This window comes from Semicossyphus pulcher, unplaced genomic scaffold (genome assembly GCF_022749685.1).
Source record: "Semicossyphus pulcher isolate SPU_LCO1_2020_fin unplaced genomic scaffold, fSemPul1.0.p SCAF_12, whole genome shotgun sequence".
In the NCBI taxonomy this organism is placed as follows: Eukaryota; Metazoa; Chordata; class Actinopteri; order Labriformes; family Labridae; genus Semicossyphus; species Semicossyphus pulcher.
The window spans coordinates 31,141,135-31,157,043 of NW_027211626.1; the positions used below are offsets into that span (position 1 = coordinate 31,141,135).

The 15,909-nt window shown below is 38.4% G+C and overlaps 1 protein-coding gene across 1 annotated transcript in view; it reads left to right on the forward strand.

Moving 5' to 3' along the window:
• The window catches only part of dnajc12 (DnaJ (Hsp40) homolog, subfamily C, member 12), a 41,585-nt gene extending 38,415 nt beyond the window's left edge, over nt 1-3,170 (forward strand). Inside the window, exon 5 of the mRNA XM_069659138.1 lies at nt 1,004-3,170. Coding sequence (XP_069515239.1) covers nt 1,004-1,086 — 83 coding nt within the window. The 3' untranslated portion in view covers nt 1,087-3,170. The remainder of the gene's footprint in view (nt 1-1,003) is intronic.
• Nucleotides 3,171-15,909: the final 12,739 nt, after the last annotated feature.

The window sequence follows — 15,909 nt, forward strand, 5'->3', positions numbered from 1 at the left end:
TCTATGGGTTTAGATACTGTATGTATAAAACATTTGATTCAACAATTAAATATGAGTTATTAGAAAATGAATAATTTGGTAAATATTGTGACACAGATTATGGATATGTATTTTTAATTACGCTAACCAAGAAATCAGAAATAGATGAATGATACAAAGAAATCTTACCTTGTAAATCTGAGTAAGACTCAGATGAATCCTCTGTGAAGTACAATGATAGGTTCCTTCCTGTTGCACAGATGAACATAAAGTATATTTTAGCTCAACTTAAAAATAATTACCTTTTACAACAGAAACGTCACTGTGACGACAAAACGCAGCCTTCCCTCCAAAAATACTCCTATTCCAGTGCAGAAGCTGTGTTAGTCCAGCTTTTTCTCTTGTGCACTTGACCAACTCCTGAACCGGCAAAAAGCGGTTACTCTGCATCAGAGCAGTCCTCGTGGGTGGGCTTTACAATTTTTAAACATGCTATGAACTCAATTTAGACTAAATTAGTTACTATGATTTACTGTTATCTTATCTATCTATTTTCCAAAATGAATGAGTCAGTACCACAATTAATCATTTTTGAGTTAATTCTAATTCGTTGGGATGAGCTACGTTAAATTTCTTTGAGGACTGAGTGAAGTTAACTTACTTCTGTTATTAATATAGACTGTTAGGTTTTACAGTGTAACTTTTGTGACAAGCAGGATAATATGGGCTGTAATATTTGGAAATTGACCCTATAAAAGACAATATGGGCTGAAAATGTGGGCCAGTTTTACATGAAGCAGTGTTTATGACTTTTTGACAGTTTTATTTTACTAGTATATCATTATTGTTCTTCTCTTAAATGTATATCTCTTCTTCATTATCAAATCGTTATTACATACTATTATATTATGTACTGCCCACGAAAATGTACATAATTTGCTGTAATAAATCTGCAGTTCTGAACAGTTCCTATCCAATTTATGTTGAATCTGAAGAATTAACTGTCTTTATCATCTTTGTCTAGGTGATTTCTGCCAACCACCTTACCTTTGGGTTCCTGAGTCATCATCACGTCTGCTGCAGCGGTTTAGAAATTATGAAATATAAATAAATTACATGTATAAACCAAAACAAATCAGCCAGTTTCATATTAGATGTGTGTTATGTGTATTATTTCAGGTCTTCCATGTCTTCCTTCCTTCCTTTTACCTGGACCCAGGGGCCATTTTAGGATCAGACCTTTAGGGGGGCTCAGCCCCATGTTGTCTAACTTGCATTATGATTCAGTCACATTTTGAAGTAGCCGAGCAGATATATCAACGTATTTCAAATCAATAAAGACAGTAAAATTAAATAGTTTTACAACAATGCTTATTATTCATTTTCACATAGAACTGTAGGGAACTCTCATAACAATAATGATAATATATACTTCAATGTTGGTAGGAAAAAATAGGGTGTGTCTGTAAATTGGGGGTGAGTGTCATTATCTTTATTTCCTGTATTCTGGTTTATTTTTATGCTCCAGATTGTGATGGAAGTGTCTTTATTTTTGTAAATGAAAACAATGTCAAATAATAAAAGTCTGTTTCTTTAAGCACACATTTCACATTCTAGCAGGATTTAAAGAGCCATATTCACATGGTAGTCTAATTTTGTCCATTCAGAAATCAAATGAAAGAGAGAAAAAGTTCAACCTCTTCACTGAAGCTGCTCTCTGCCTCCTGGCAGAATTATCAAGATTTGACCACAATAGGACGATTCACTTTATATTTTATTTTATGTTTGCCAAATTGTATTATTTGTTTTGCCAAAGGAATTACAGTTAGACTTTTTTACATTGTGAGTTGGCCAACAATAGACTTGTATTTCTTTTTCAATAAGCTACCGTATCCCAGACCTGTTGACATGACCACAGCAATGGCTATTAAATAAACAATACTTAGACTCACTGTACACGGACGCTGTGGGGGGAGAGAGAAAGAGCATACATAAGAACAAAAGTGCGCTCATAAGAGGAGAACTGGTCGTTTCATGATGAAGCCTAATGTGCTTCAAGTGTTTGAACTAAACTACCGCCCAGAGTCTCTGTTAACCGTGACAAAGTGAGTCAGACAGTGTCCGCGTATAATATTCGCCACGGTCACAGAACATACGAATCTGTGCAGTCTTGATTAAAAGCTCTGTTTTCGTTCTCTACTTTTCTCATTTTTGCCCTGACTAACTTTTTTCTATCACTGTGTCTCTGTAACCCTCCTCTCGGCTGGCTCTTCCCTGTATGTCTGTGTATTCTCACACACCCACTGCGTGCAGTCACGATGTTAACAACGAATTAATTGATCTGTGAGTTTCCTCAAAAAACTTGCAGGTTAAAACAGATGCACTTGTCAAAGTCGGTCCGGATACGACGGCATCTACATAGACATACTTCATGTAACAAGAACATATGTTGTTGTTGCTCTCTTTGCCTGTCTCTATCCTGCATCTCCTTCTATCCCATTTTCGGCCCATCAAGTCGAGGCAGATGGCTGTTCAACATGAGTCTGGTTCTGCTCGAGGTTTCTGCCTGTTAAAAGGAAGCTTTTCTGCCAATGTGCCGAATTGCTAAGTGCTACTCATGGTGATTCATGTTGGGCCTCTCTTTAATTAACATAACAAAGAGTCGGTCTAGACCTGCTCTTTCTGTAAAGTGTCTCGAGATAACTCTGGTTATGAGTTGGCGCTATAGAAATGAAAGAAAAAAGAAAAAAAAGAAACCTAGAATATTGTATATTATACCTTGTAATGTTTTTTCAACGGTCTAGATAAGTTCTTAAAACCTTACATGAAAGGACTAAAATTATTTTGAATTATAATAATAATCATTACTATTGTTGTTATTATTTCAGGGGTGCTGAGATGAAATTTAGGTTTCACCTGCTTCAGCACCCCTAAAAAGGGTCTAAAATCGCCCATGCTTGGACCTAAAATTCAGACCTAAAATTTTCCACAATCCTATTTAGTATTTGTGTGGTTCAAAATATCAGTAGTACCATTGGCTTCCATTTGTCATCATGTATGGAGACAGATCAGTCTCAAAAAGAATAAAAGAAGGATTCAATAATACATTTTAGGATTTAATGTAAATATATAAAAAAATATATATTTTTCAGTGCACACAAAAATGTTTGTCCTTCTATATAAATGTAAAAAAAATCCACATATTAATAAATAAGGTTCACAAATGTATTTCTGATGCACCCAAATATTTCTTGTTTTTAATATATGTTATGGAATTCCACAAATATCTGTTTATAAAAGTATTTGCAATTTTCATCAAAAACATCTTTGGATGTTGTGACATTTATGTACAAACATTGGAACTTTTTATTTATTTTTATTTTATTTCATAGCAAGACACAAGACAATACATAGAACTTAACATAAAGGATGAAGACTGGGAATAAAGGACAATTGTCAGAATTTAGTTGTGGATCACAGAAACAATTGTGTGGGTGTGGGTGTGCGCGAGCGTTGTTCAAATTGTCTGGGACAACGTTTATGGGTTTGATGGGTGGGTGGGAAGGGGTTTGTAGCAGAAAAAATGAATATATTACAGAAAAACAAAACAAAATAAAGAAAAAATGTGAAAATAATTATTCTAATAACAACAATAATAATATTAAAGGGACTATATTTAAAGTTTTACATGTATCAGTCAAATATCATTTTATATTGCCAATGTGTGAAGGGATAGTAGAGGAACTAAAAAATCTAGACCTTCCCCAACTTCCTACATTGCCTCTAACAGCCTGTTGGCTGATTTCTATGTAAAGCACCCCGGACTCTCTGATTGTTCCTATGATGAAAGTTAAAGCTCCTAAGCTGCTAAATGACTTTAGGCCCAATTTTTTTGATCATGGCCCTGTAGTGGCAGATTTTAATGACTGGTGCAAGCCCTCCTTTTTAGAGATTGTGTCCAAGACCAAAGATATGGTCACTGATTTTAGGAAGAATCCCAATGTCATCTCTTCCGTGGTGATAAATGGTCAGGCTGTGGAAGTGGTACAGCAGAACAAATATTTGGGCACAGTCATAGATGATAAACTGACTTTCAAGCCTCATGTGAACATTGTGTGCAGGAAAGCTCATCAGCGCATGCACTTTTATCGTAAGCTCAGTAGTTTTAACGTTGACAGCACTGGTATGAGAATGTTTTATTGTTGTTTCATCAAATCTGTTCTTACCTTTTCTTTTATCTGTTGGTATGGGTTAGTGACCATGAAAAACCAGAGTAGACTGAAGGGTATCGCATTGAAGTGTGTGTTTAAGTAGCAGGCACTGCCTTAAATTATCTCCCAAATCTGCACAATGTCAGGGCCCGTATTCATGAAGCTTCCTAGTACAAAGAGTTGCTCCTAGTGAAGAAATTCTAAGAAAATTCTTAGAATCGTGATGTTTTCTAAGAATTTCCCCTTAAAGTTAAGACTTGATCCTGGTAAAGATAAACGTTATTCAGAAAGCATCTCAGCCCTTAAGAGAGCTCCTAAGGTGAGAAACTGTTAGGAGTAGTGAGGAGGACTTTTCAGAGGCTTAAGAGTTTCTTAAGCAGAGAAGAAAATGGAGGAAAGATGGAGAGATTGGAGAAATGTTCTCAAAACACTGAATAACAGTGAGCTAATTAAACAATAGCCTACAGAGTGGATCGTGCAGGGATCATGTTTGTGCTAGATCTCATTAGAGATGTGACGCAACTACGTGATATTGCCAGAAATGAAAGTGATCACAACATTAAAATATTTGGCAACTGGAAAAATGCAAAGTGCAGCAGTGATGACTTGGGTCTGTCGCAACCATCAATCAGCAGAGTGATTACAATTACAGGGAATAGGCATGGGTACAGCGGGCTTGGGTATGGGACGCACATCCGTATTATTGCACGGGCATATTTTGTCCCATTGTCCCATTAACATTACTAACCACATATCTTCCCGGGAGTTCTTGTGCTCCCTTGTCTTGAAGGTTCCTGAGGATCGTTGCTGCAGACCACCTGCTGCTGTGGACCTGCTCGACTGCAACAACTACTAACATCAGCCTTCCCCATAGTATCATTATTGTTGCTGCTAATGCTAATAGTAGACCTGTTGACTTCAACTGTTACAATTACGATTACCTCAGCCTTTATCATTACTCTGCTTCTCTCGCTAATTTATTTATTTATTTATTTATTTAGCCAATCTTCACCCTAGTCTACCACTATTATTGGCATTGTAACCATAAGTATGTGTCTGTTGTTGTTCATGTAACAAGGACATATGTTGTTGTGGTAACAAGAACATATGTTGTTGTTGCTCTCTTTGCCTGTCTCTATCCTGCATCTCCTTCTATCCCATTTTCGGCCCATCCAGTCGAGGCAGATGGCTGTTCAACATGAGTCTGGTTCTGCTCGAGGTTTCTGCCTGTTAAAAGGAAGTTTTTCCTTGCCAATGTGCCGAATTGCTAAGTGCTACTCATGGTGGATTGATGTTGGGCCTCTCTTTGAATAACTTAACAAAGAGTCGGTCTAGACCTGCTCTTTCTGTAAAGTGTCTCGAGATAACCCTGGTTATGATTTGGCACTATACAAATAAAATTTGATTGATTTGATTGATTGATTTTATTTCTGCATCTAAGTTAACTTTGACAGCAGTTACAAGTAAGAGGTAAACTATCTCACCTGTGCTTTTAGATTCCCGCTTGGGTGCTGCAGTCTCCCCTCTCACGTGAGACTTTAACACAGAGCCTACCACTGCTTTTCGCACTCCTCACTAGTGCGCACAACCAGAGGGAAAGATGCATTTATCTGCTGCCCTACATTTTCCCTTGCCTACCTCTTGGTTTGAGCTGTAAAACCGGGGCTGAATTTATGTCCTCAAATGTTTTTTATTCATCAACTACTTGAGATAAAAGTAAACACTGTCCCTCCATCCAGTTGGGTTTTCTGGTTCTTCTTGTTAAATGCAGCAAACGCAGCTTCTTATAAGCTTTATATAGGCTGGCCAGTGTTCCCAGAAATTGCGAAGATGAGCCATTTTCCCTCATTAATATCAATTAGATCAAGTACTAAAATTAGCAGCATTGTAAATAAAAGTGATCAAGTAAATATAACTGCATGTGAAGATGAGCATGCGTTTCAAACATTCTGTACGCTCTGTACTTTAAAGTGTGAGATGTTCAGTACATAAAATAGTGTTCATGATGACACAATGTCTGAGTAAATTCTATGATTAGGCCGAAAGATGTCACTGTCCTTCTCTGCCAATCATCACTGAAAGAGCTTTTTTTTTGGATCAGCCAATCACAGCTTCTGAAAGAATGTGTCATACCTAGCAACGGGGTCAACCAGAGAGAGTGTTCCTAAATCACTCCTAGGCTAGGACTCCTTGCTAGAAGTCTTTAAGCAAAGTTAGGATCTCTGTGAGAGTATTCTGAGAATGTTTGTGAATACAGGCCCAGGTTTCTAGACAAGACTATGGCTGCTTCCCAAGTCTCTTATTTGATAGCTCCTCGCTCCTCGCCTGAACCGGAAGTAGTTCCGGAGCCGTCTCAAAGCTCTTATCGCTGCTCGGAGGAGAGAGGAGGGAGTTCCGAGGAGCGAGAAGCGAGGATACACGAGAGCAGCCTCCACGGAAGTCTTTTACTGGCCGACACGCCCCCTTATTACAGATCAGTTAGTGATTGGACGCTGCAGCAGATCTGACTGATGTGAAACTTCACAACATCACCGGAGTTTCATACGGCAGAAAGGAAGAAGCGGACCTTAAAACAGACTTTACAGGGCACCTTGAAACCGACTATAAACAACGTTGGTATAATGAGTTGGTATCTGACAAGCTGTGATCGTTTAGAACGAAATATTGATCATAACTTGTTGTAAAAATATATAAAATGCAGTGAATAACTGCAGATTTGATTTGTTTTCTGAGTCAACATCTGAGTAAAAAGAAGTTGTCTAAAAATCAAAAGTAGCAAAAACAGATTAATTTCTATTAAATTTAACCTAAAGAAATACCTCTTGTCATGATCAGTTATTCCCCTGCTAACTTTTATTACAGATGAATGAATGAATTCAGAGGGAGCAGGAGAGTCTCTGTGTCAGCAGGTAACACTACGTTTGAGAGTGATCATCAGTGAGGTCGGGTTTGATCAGCGTGACGTGATTTCTATTTATCCTGAAACTTTTAGCCTAATCAATAATGTTCATAGTTCATGAACAGACAGTGTTTGGGCTTATTAAATAATTATTTCAGATCAGATTATCAATGATCAAAAATGAAAATGATGAACAAAAAATATAAAGGCATAGTGCTGTAGGAAATGTCCGTATGGCTCTGCAGCAGGAACACAGACTGCAGCCTGTTCTTCATGAGCAGGTGTTTGTTACACAGGTAACAGGTTACGGAGAGGAAACACTGTTACTGTGTGTTTTATTAGAATTAATACAGTGCACATGTGTACAGACACAAACAGCTGTTAAAGCAGACTGACAGCTGATCCAGCGCGATCATCACAAACGGACGTCGCAGCACGTGACGCATCATTGGAAAGGACGTCTCATGTCTCTTAAAAAACTTGGTTTCCTCGCGTCTCTCCATGCATCTCTGGTGGGAAGGGACTTAGACGCAAGTGAAAGATGCAGGTGAAGGAAACATGGATGCAATTTAAGAGACTTGGGAAGCAGCCCAAGTCAATTGGCTGATCCTAGTCACCCCCTGCATGGGGAGTTCTCATTGCTTCCGTCTCGGACGCAGATACGCTTTACCAAGAAGCAGGACAAACAGACACAAAAACTTCAGCAACTTGAAAAGAAAACCTACGACCGCCCAGAAGTGCAAAACAGAATGAATAAAAGTCCTCCTCACTACTCCTAACAGTTTCTCACCTTAGGAGCTCTCTTAAGGGCTGAGATGCTTTCTGAATAACGTTTATCTTTACCAGGATCAAGTCTTAACTTTAAGGGGAAATTCTTAGAAAACGTCATGATTCTAAGAATTTTCTTAGAATTTCTTCACTAGGAGCAACTCTTTGTACTAGGAAGCTTTATGAATACGGGCCCTGACCTTTTGGGGGGCTAAGCTCCAATAGAAATTGTGAAATGTATATTTCCTTGCTAGTGTTCAATTCCTTCCGCTCAATGACTCATTTCATGAACAACAAGAAATAATTCCTACATCTGAGATTTGTATTAACAGCAATAATAGTAACATGTAGTAACCTGAGTTTTACATCACAAATTATTTTATAGGAATAAGATGGAATATGCTGGTTTTGCCAAAGTTTCCAATTTATACAGGTGTTATCAATAAATCATTATTTGTACATTATTTTGAAAGTGATTCATCATTATAGTTAAGGCTACTCATTGTTGAGCCTTATGTTACAGCCAGTACCATTTAAGTATTACATGAGCAATGTTTTGAAATGCATTATCACTGCATTTGCACATATACACTACCAGTCAAAAGTTTGGACACATTTTCTCATACAAGTTAATGGGAAAGTGTGTCCAAACTTTTGACTGGTAGTGTACCTCTCTCTTTGATTTAACTGGACTTTTACAACTGATCACTGTTTTACACATTTACACTCTACCTCCGAGCAAAGGATGTTTACATTTCACCTGTATTCTTAACATTTAAAAAACCTTCATGTTTATAGATTTTAGATTTATTGGTTTATTCTGATTTACTTTATTGAGACTTTACAAGTAATATTGAGCTAAATACTGGATGTGTAATATATGTATTTATTTTTCTCAAATTATTGCAAACCTGTCGCATCCTATTGATCACATAAGAGTCAGCAGGTTCAACATCTCCATCCCTTGTCTGGGATGGAGCAGTCAGAGGTTTCAAGCATACATTTCCTGAAACCTGTGACATGCTGGTAAAATTAACTGATGATGCTGGTGTTATAAAAGAAGGAATTGACAAAGGTGGCCAAAGACAAGAGTTTTAAACTCTAATGATGAAACATCTGAAAGACCAGCCCATTTTTGATGGACCAGAGGGACATTGGTTCTTGGTCTACAATGCAAGTGGTTTGCATAGGGTTAAATGTGTACTATACTAATGGTTAATGATTATTCACCATAAGTATTACATGGCATATGCTTTGTTGCTTGAACTTTTTTTAAACACGAGTATCATCTCAATATAGAATAATATATAATACATTATGTGTTTTTATTTTTAAATATTAATTTATACACAGCTGTTAGGGGGATGAATACTACCTGGCAGTATGCACAACTGATTGCGGTGCAGCAGGGTTCCTGAGGCATGTTGCTACTGTTGTAGAAAAGTAAAAAATTGTGTCAGACTACCTTCAATGGTATATTGGTGACCGCAACTCATCTGTAATTGACAGGTAAGATCATATTAGTTTTTTTGTTTTTGTGTTTATGTAAAAAAATTTTAGTGTGAAAGTATGGTCCCCCTCTTTGGTTTATTGCAAGCATATACACTGAACAAAAATATAAACGCAACACTTTTGTTTCTGCTCCCATTTTTCATGAGCTGAACTCAAAGATCTAAGACTTTTTCTATGTACACAAAAGGCCTATTTCTCTCAAATATTGTTCACAAATGTGTTTAAATCTGTGTAAGTGAGCACTTCTCCTTTGCCGAGATAATCCATCCACCTCACAGGTGTGCCATATGAAGATGCTGATTAGATAGACAGCATGATTATTGCACAGGTGTGCCTTAGGCTGGCCACAATAAAAGGCCACTCTCAATGTGCAGTTTTATCACACAGCACAATGCCACAGATGTCGCAAGTTTTGAGGGAGCGTGCAATTGGCATGCTGACTGCAGGAATGTCCACCAGAGCTGTTGCCCGTGAATTGAATGTTCATTTCTCTACCGTAAGCCGTCTCCAAAGGCGTTTCAGAGAATTTGGCAGTACATCCAACCGGCCTCACAACCGCAGACCACGTGTAACCACATGTTCCACATGAGTTCTTTCTGTAATGTATAACATACACTGTGAACCTTGATTCTGGGTCAGTCAGCTAGACAGCTGCGTTCTGTGTAGTACTGGTCTGACCCAGCTCGAGTTGTGAATTGCTTTTACTCATCTTCTATTATTCTTCAATTAAAGACAGCAAAAGACAACTATGTTTCTCAAAGAACCATTTATTGGTCTCGCCATCAGAAATCCACGCTTCGCTGCTGTATTTCATTAATTAATCGGTGTCTTTTGAGACGTACATCAGCAGTGGCGAGTGTACGGTCCACTGCTGTCATATAATGTTGTCCACAGAAAAATGAATGTTTCTGCATACTGTGTGTCTTTTAATGTCTCAAAAGACACAGATTAATTAATGAAATACGGCAGCGAAGGAGTAGAGTCATTCATTTCCTCGTTTGTGTACAACACACTCATAAGCCACGTCCACACAGATCTGTGACCATCACCAGTCAATTCAAACAACAGGTAATCCGACACACTGGCTCCATGTTTATTATGCGCAAACCAGCACAAACGCTTCTCCTGCGGCAGGCTACGGAGCTAACCGGAAGGGAGAGGGACCTACATCCAGTTGCGAGCGCCATATTGCAGGAAAGGCCTGTAGCGTGAAGATTTTAACCATTTTGCTTAAATGCATCGCTCGTGCCAAATTTAAGTAACCAAATGGAAATCTCTGGAAGGTTTAATGTGTAGTGGGCCGGCATTCACTGCCACGCAGTGCATTGCAATGACGAAACAAGTCTTAGCCCATTTGAACAGTTAATTAAAGCAGTTATAGTTCAATTAAATTTTAAATTAATATCTAGATTTTAGTTGTTTCTAACTTTAACTTGCATTAACTGTAATTATAATAATGCAGCTCCTTCTGTTTGAAAACCCGCAAAGTTGTCTGAAACCACATAGCATCTACTGAAACTACAGCCCCAACCTAGAAGCTCAGTATAAGGCATATATTCTAAGGACTACGCAGGTTAAAACCCTCCTTCACAGTGCAACTGAATACGCTAAGCGATTTGAACTGCTCCTGCAAACAGAGTCAGAGTTATAACATCTTTTTGCCATTTTACAAAAGGAAGCCCTTTGCTAAAATGCTAAAATGCTAAAATACTTATTGAGCTTATGAGCGAAAGCCAATAGTAAACTTTAAAGTCCCTGGCTAAAGCCCTGGGATCTGTGCCTCACAATCTGAATGTAAAATTAAAATGAAGTGACCGAAACTTTGACTTGCACCCAGTCGCAGTTGAGAGTATCTGAAGCATCATGATAAGAGTTGACCTCTGTTGTCACCAGTGGGAAGAGAAGCATTCAAATTCTTGACTTGATTAAAACTAGAACCACACTGTAAATTCAATATGGAAAAGTAACTAAGCCTAATCATAAAATATACGTTAAGTATTGAAAGCAAAGTGCCTTTAAAGAAGAGTCCCTCGTGACTGTTAACACTATAATATCTGGATATCACAGGTCACTATTACTCAGGCAGTAATATAAAACAAGATGTTACTGTAATAATTTTGTGAAGTGGAGCTGCTATTTACTTTCTCCTTTAATTGATTGATTTTATAAGAAAACTTAATCTAAACAGTAAGACATGACGTCTTACCCAGATGTCCAAAGTGACATCTTTGTAATGCATGTTTGGCCCAACCAGCCAGTAAAACTGCTGAGAACAAGTCAAAAGTATTCAAGTAATTTTAACTAAAAGCATCAACTGTGAAAACACTGGGAATGTATTTGTCATGCACCTGTCCATCTACATGTGCCGATCTCCACGCCTTTGAATCGCCCAGACTACGCTGAAGGCTTCGTCAGTGCGATTCGGGGGGACTGTAGCGTGAATCGCCTTGACCTTAATTCTGCATCTTTTTTTTCAAAGTATTCTGATCATTGGAACAGACACATGCAGAGTCTGTAAGAAGAGTGCTGGTACAAATGGTCAATTTAGGTACCAACCATCCCCCCAAGTTTACGACCCTTCTCACATTCCACAGAAGATAACTGACATGCAGACAAATCCTTTCTGCAAAGAATATAAGGACTAAAGTGACTGATGCTCCTATGCAATTGGAATGTACTTAAAGTAATGTTATGCGGAGTTAACATATTTTAATACTGTGAAAAATGTTTCAACGTGAATCTGAAACTGCAGTTCTCCTCATCCTGATCACACCTCCTCCTCATGTCTGTCTGCTAACAAAGGAAGACCACATGTGGACACATGAGATCATTTGATCCATTCATGTGATGTGCAGAAAGGTTTACCTGTGCATATGCAGACGTGTACGTGTACATGTATATACAATTTGTCATCATAATGGATGTTGCCATCAACCTTGTTGTTTAATTGTTTAGTTCATCTAATCCCTTTTCAACAGGTTTTATTCAACAATTAATATAAAGTGTTTGGTATCGTTCTGTAGTTGACAGAGCCCAACTTTTAAATATGGAAGAATTAAATATGTGAAGTAGGCAATATTGATTTTAATGCTTTAAAAGACATAATCTCACTCTCAGAGCCTTCTCCTTATGGGTGTGGCTAGAGAGGGACCCCAGAAACCAGACCCCTCTGGTCCCAAGGTTATAAAGCTCCAAGCAACTTCTTCTTCCGCTTCTCCTGTTGGGCCTTCGCCGGTTGTTCTCCTCCTGTTGCTTTTGTTCCTGACTCCTCTGAGTTCAGGGGGGGGGTTAGCCACATGGCCTGTCCCAGGTTCTGCTGTCAGCTCATGCAGCCTGAACCTCTCCTGAAGTCCTGAGCCATCAAGAACGGCCTTATTGTGTACTGGGCCGCAGAACGCCGCCAGTATCACCATGCTGATCCCGTGCTGCACTGAACGTGTTGAAGAAGCCGAATCCAGCAACCTTTAAAGGAGACTTTGCACAAAAGACACTCCTGAACGACATCTGGCAAAACTGCCACAGACCTCACCCCAGCCAGAGAAAGGGGGGTGAAGATGAAGATGATTCAGCTACCTGCTGAGCCAGAGAGAGAGAGAGAGATGGAGAAACCTGATTCAAGCCGAATCGGCCACGAGGGACAAAAGCCGTCCTGAAAAGGCCTGAGCGCCAAAAGAGAGCCTGCTGCCACACCCATCAGATGATCATCAGGTGATACAATTACATCTCCCATGTGTTGATGCTTGATGTTAAATTAACTAGGATTCATTAACATTAAACCTAAACCTAAAATCTTTTAAAATTAGAATTACTTTTGAATTGCTTCACAATCTTCCTTGGTGCCCTTTTAAACTCTCAACTGCCGAACGATGCATTAGTAATTAAATCCCATTTAATTCTAAAACATCAAAGAAACCAGTCAGAGATGCTTTCTACAATGTGGTCAGTTGTCATTCACTTATTGTTCATCGTTGTATTCATTGTCCCTGTTTATTTCTTCATTAATATTCTGTTTAGAAGTAGTTAACTAAACCTTTCATTTATAAAGACCTTGATCCATGTGATTTGTGTGTGTATGAAATGGTCAAGTCACTGTACACCATGTCCAAGAACCTCGTAGCAACCCTGAAATCGTGAGCCTAAAGTAATTAATAACTAATTATAAGTTTTCCCTGTTTTGTCAAATTTGGGTGGCATCCAACACTGAATTTAAGGTAAACCTAAATTCTAACCCTAAATCCTTTAGCTATTAATTAGTTATTAATCTTGCTACCCATTTACGTTACAGCTGAAAGCTGTTGAAAAGATTGAAAAGGTGAGGAAGAAGAAGCAGAAGCAGAAGGTGTGGAAGGTGAGCTTAAAGTCAGGAAGAAGAAGTAGAAGGTGTGGAAGGTGAGCTTAAAGTCAGGAAAAGGAAGTAGAAGGTGTGGAAGATGAAGCTTAAAGTCAGGAAGAAGATGAAGGTGAGGAAGAGGAAGAGGAAGAGGAAGAGGAAGAAGCTGAAAGTGAGGAATAAGAAGCTGAAGTTGAGGAATATCAAGTTTAAATTGAGGAAAACCAGGCTGAAATTGAGGAAAATGTAGCTAAAAGCGAGGAAGCTGAAAAAGAGGGAAATAAAGCTGAAAATGAGGAAGAGAGAAAAAGAGAGGAGAGAGAGTGGAAAGCTGAAAGTGAGGAAAATTAAGCTGAAAGTGTGGAAGAGAAGTAGGGAAAAGAGAGAAAGAAAGAGATAGGGAGAGAAACAGAGAAAGACAGAAAGAGAGAGAGATAGGGAGAGAAACAGAGAGAGACAGAAAGAGAGAGAGATAGGGAGAGAAACAGAGAGACAGAAAGAGAGAGAGATAGGGAGAGAAACAGAGAGACAGAAAGAGAGAGAGATAGGGAGAGAAACAGGGATAGACAAAGAGAGAGATGGGAAGAGAAAGGGAAAGAAAAAGAGACAGACAGACAGCTGGAGAGAGATACAAGCAGTCAGCAGTCAAACAGCCTAGTCAGCTAAAACAATAGATTTCAGTGAGCAAAAGCTGCAAAGTTGCCTCTAAATAGTGTTAATTTGAAGGGGCAAAAGTAATGAGTGTCAGCAAAAGAATGATATTGTGAGCATGCAGAGAGTCTGTTAAATGTGTAGATGTGTTTTTTATGTCTGTGATGCTAGAAATGTGGATCCACAGCGAAATACAAAAGTGCAACCGAGTGGTTCGCCCGAGGAAGTTGAAGTCAAGTTTAACATTACGGTAGCTGGAGAGTTTTTCGGCGCTCCTGTTGCTTTGAAGCTCATTGTGCCAAAACTGTTGATCTGTTTGTCTTCCAAACTTAATCACTGATAGAGGAGAAGATTTCCAACATTCCAAAATTATGTGTGTGGAGTGAAAGCTGAGGAGCAATTTGTTGGGAAGAAATATGAAATATTTTAAACATCCCTCACACTCTAATTTTTTAATTTTCCACTCCAGCCCCGAACATTCCGCACAATACACACTAATGTTAAAATCTGAAAAGGCTAAAAACTGAATAAAACAGTGATAATTCAAAAACTGTAAAAGATAGCAAAAAGCTGAATACAAGTTAAATAGTTGAAAGAATTGTGAACATTTTAAAGCAAATGAAGTCTGTAAGTGAAAGTATGTTAAAGTTGTAGCATTACAAAGTTGAATGAGTTGAAGTGAAGTTGAAGATTTTTCTCATCTTTTTTCATTGTACAAAAAATGTAGAAAAAGCTGAATATTTGAAAAAGTATAAAAGTTAAAAATGTGAAAAGTAATAGTTTAATAGTTGAACGGTTTCTGTAGCTGAAGTATGCAGAAGTAGTAGAAGTCCATAATAAGAAAAATAATAAAGAATCAAATAACAATAGTGTGAATGCTGAACAGCATTCCCATGATAATAATACTTAAATGGACATACAGGCATGGGTGTCAAGTGTTCTGAAGTGCAAAATAGTGAACCCAGGGAAACCTAAGCTTTAAAGAAAATGCTCACCTTACTCAGACGCACAATCTGTGTCTTTATCAACAAAATTACTAATAACAAAGCAATCAAATCTGTTAGCTGCAGAATACACAAAGTGTATGGATAGTTTAAAAAAGAAAAGCTTTACAGATTTCACTGTTGTCATATAGAAGTTGCTTATTGCTGCTTTAAAGCAATTCTTACCTTTCTGGCATTTTTACACTTTTTTTTTGTAATCATAAAATGCTCCTAATAAGTGTATAGCACAATAAAATGTAAAAGAAATCCACTAGGCGTTGAAACTCATCAGTATTTAATTCTCATATATTTCTGATAAAAGTCTGACCAATCATTTTATTCAGTCCGAGTAAATTGATTGGCCGAGCTTCCTGTCTGTCATCCGTCGCTGCTTAACCTCCCAGTTGCACCGCTGTCACGGCTCGCAAGTCGCGCGCCTCTCTGGCAGAGCAGTAGAGTGGTGAGCGAGAGCAAGGAACAGAGACCTGACAATGACTGACCAAGGCGAGCCGCCACTTCCATCATCAGCTGCCCCCACAGAGAAAAGTATCAGGACAAAGAAGACTATTTCACAAA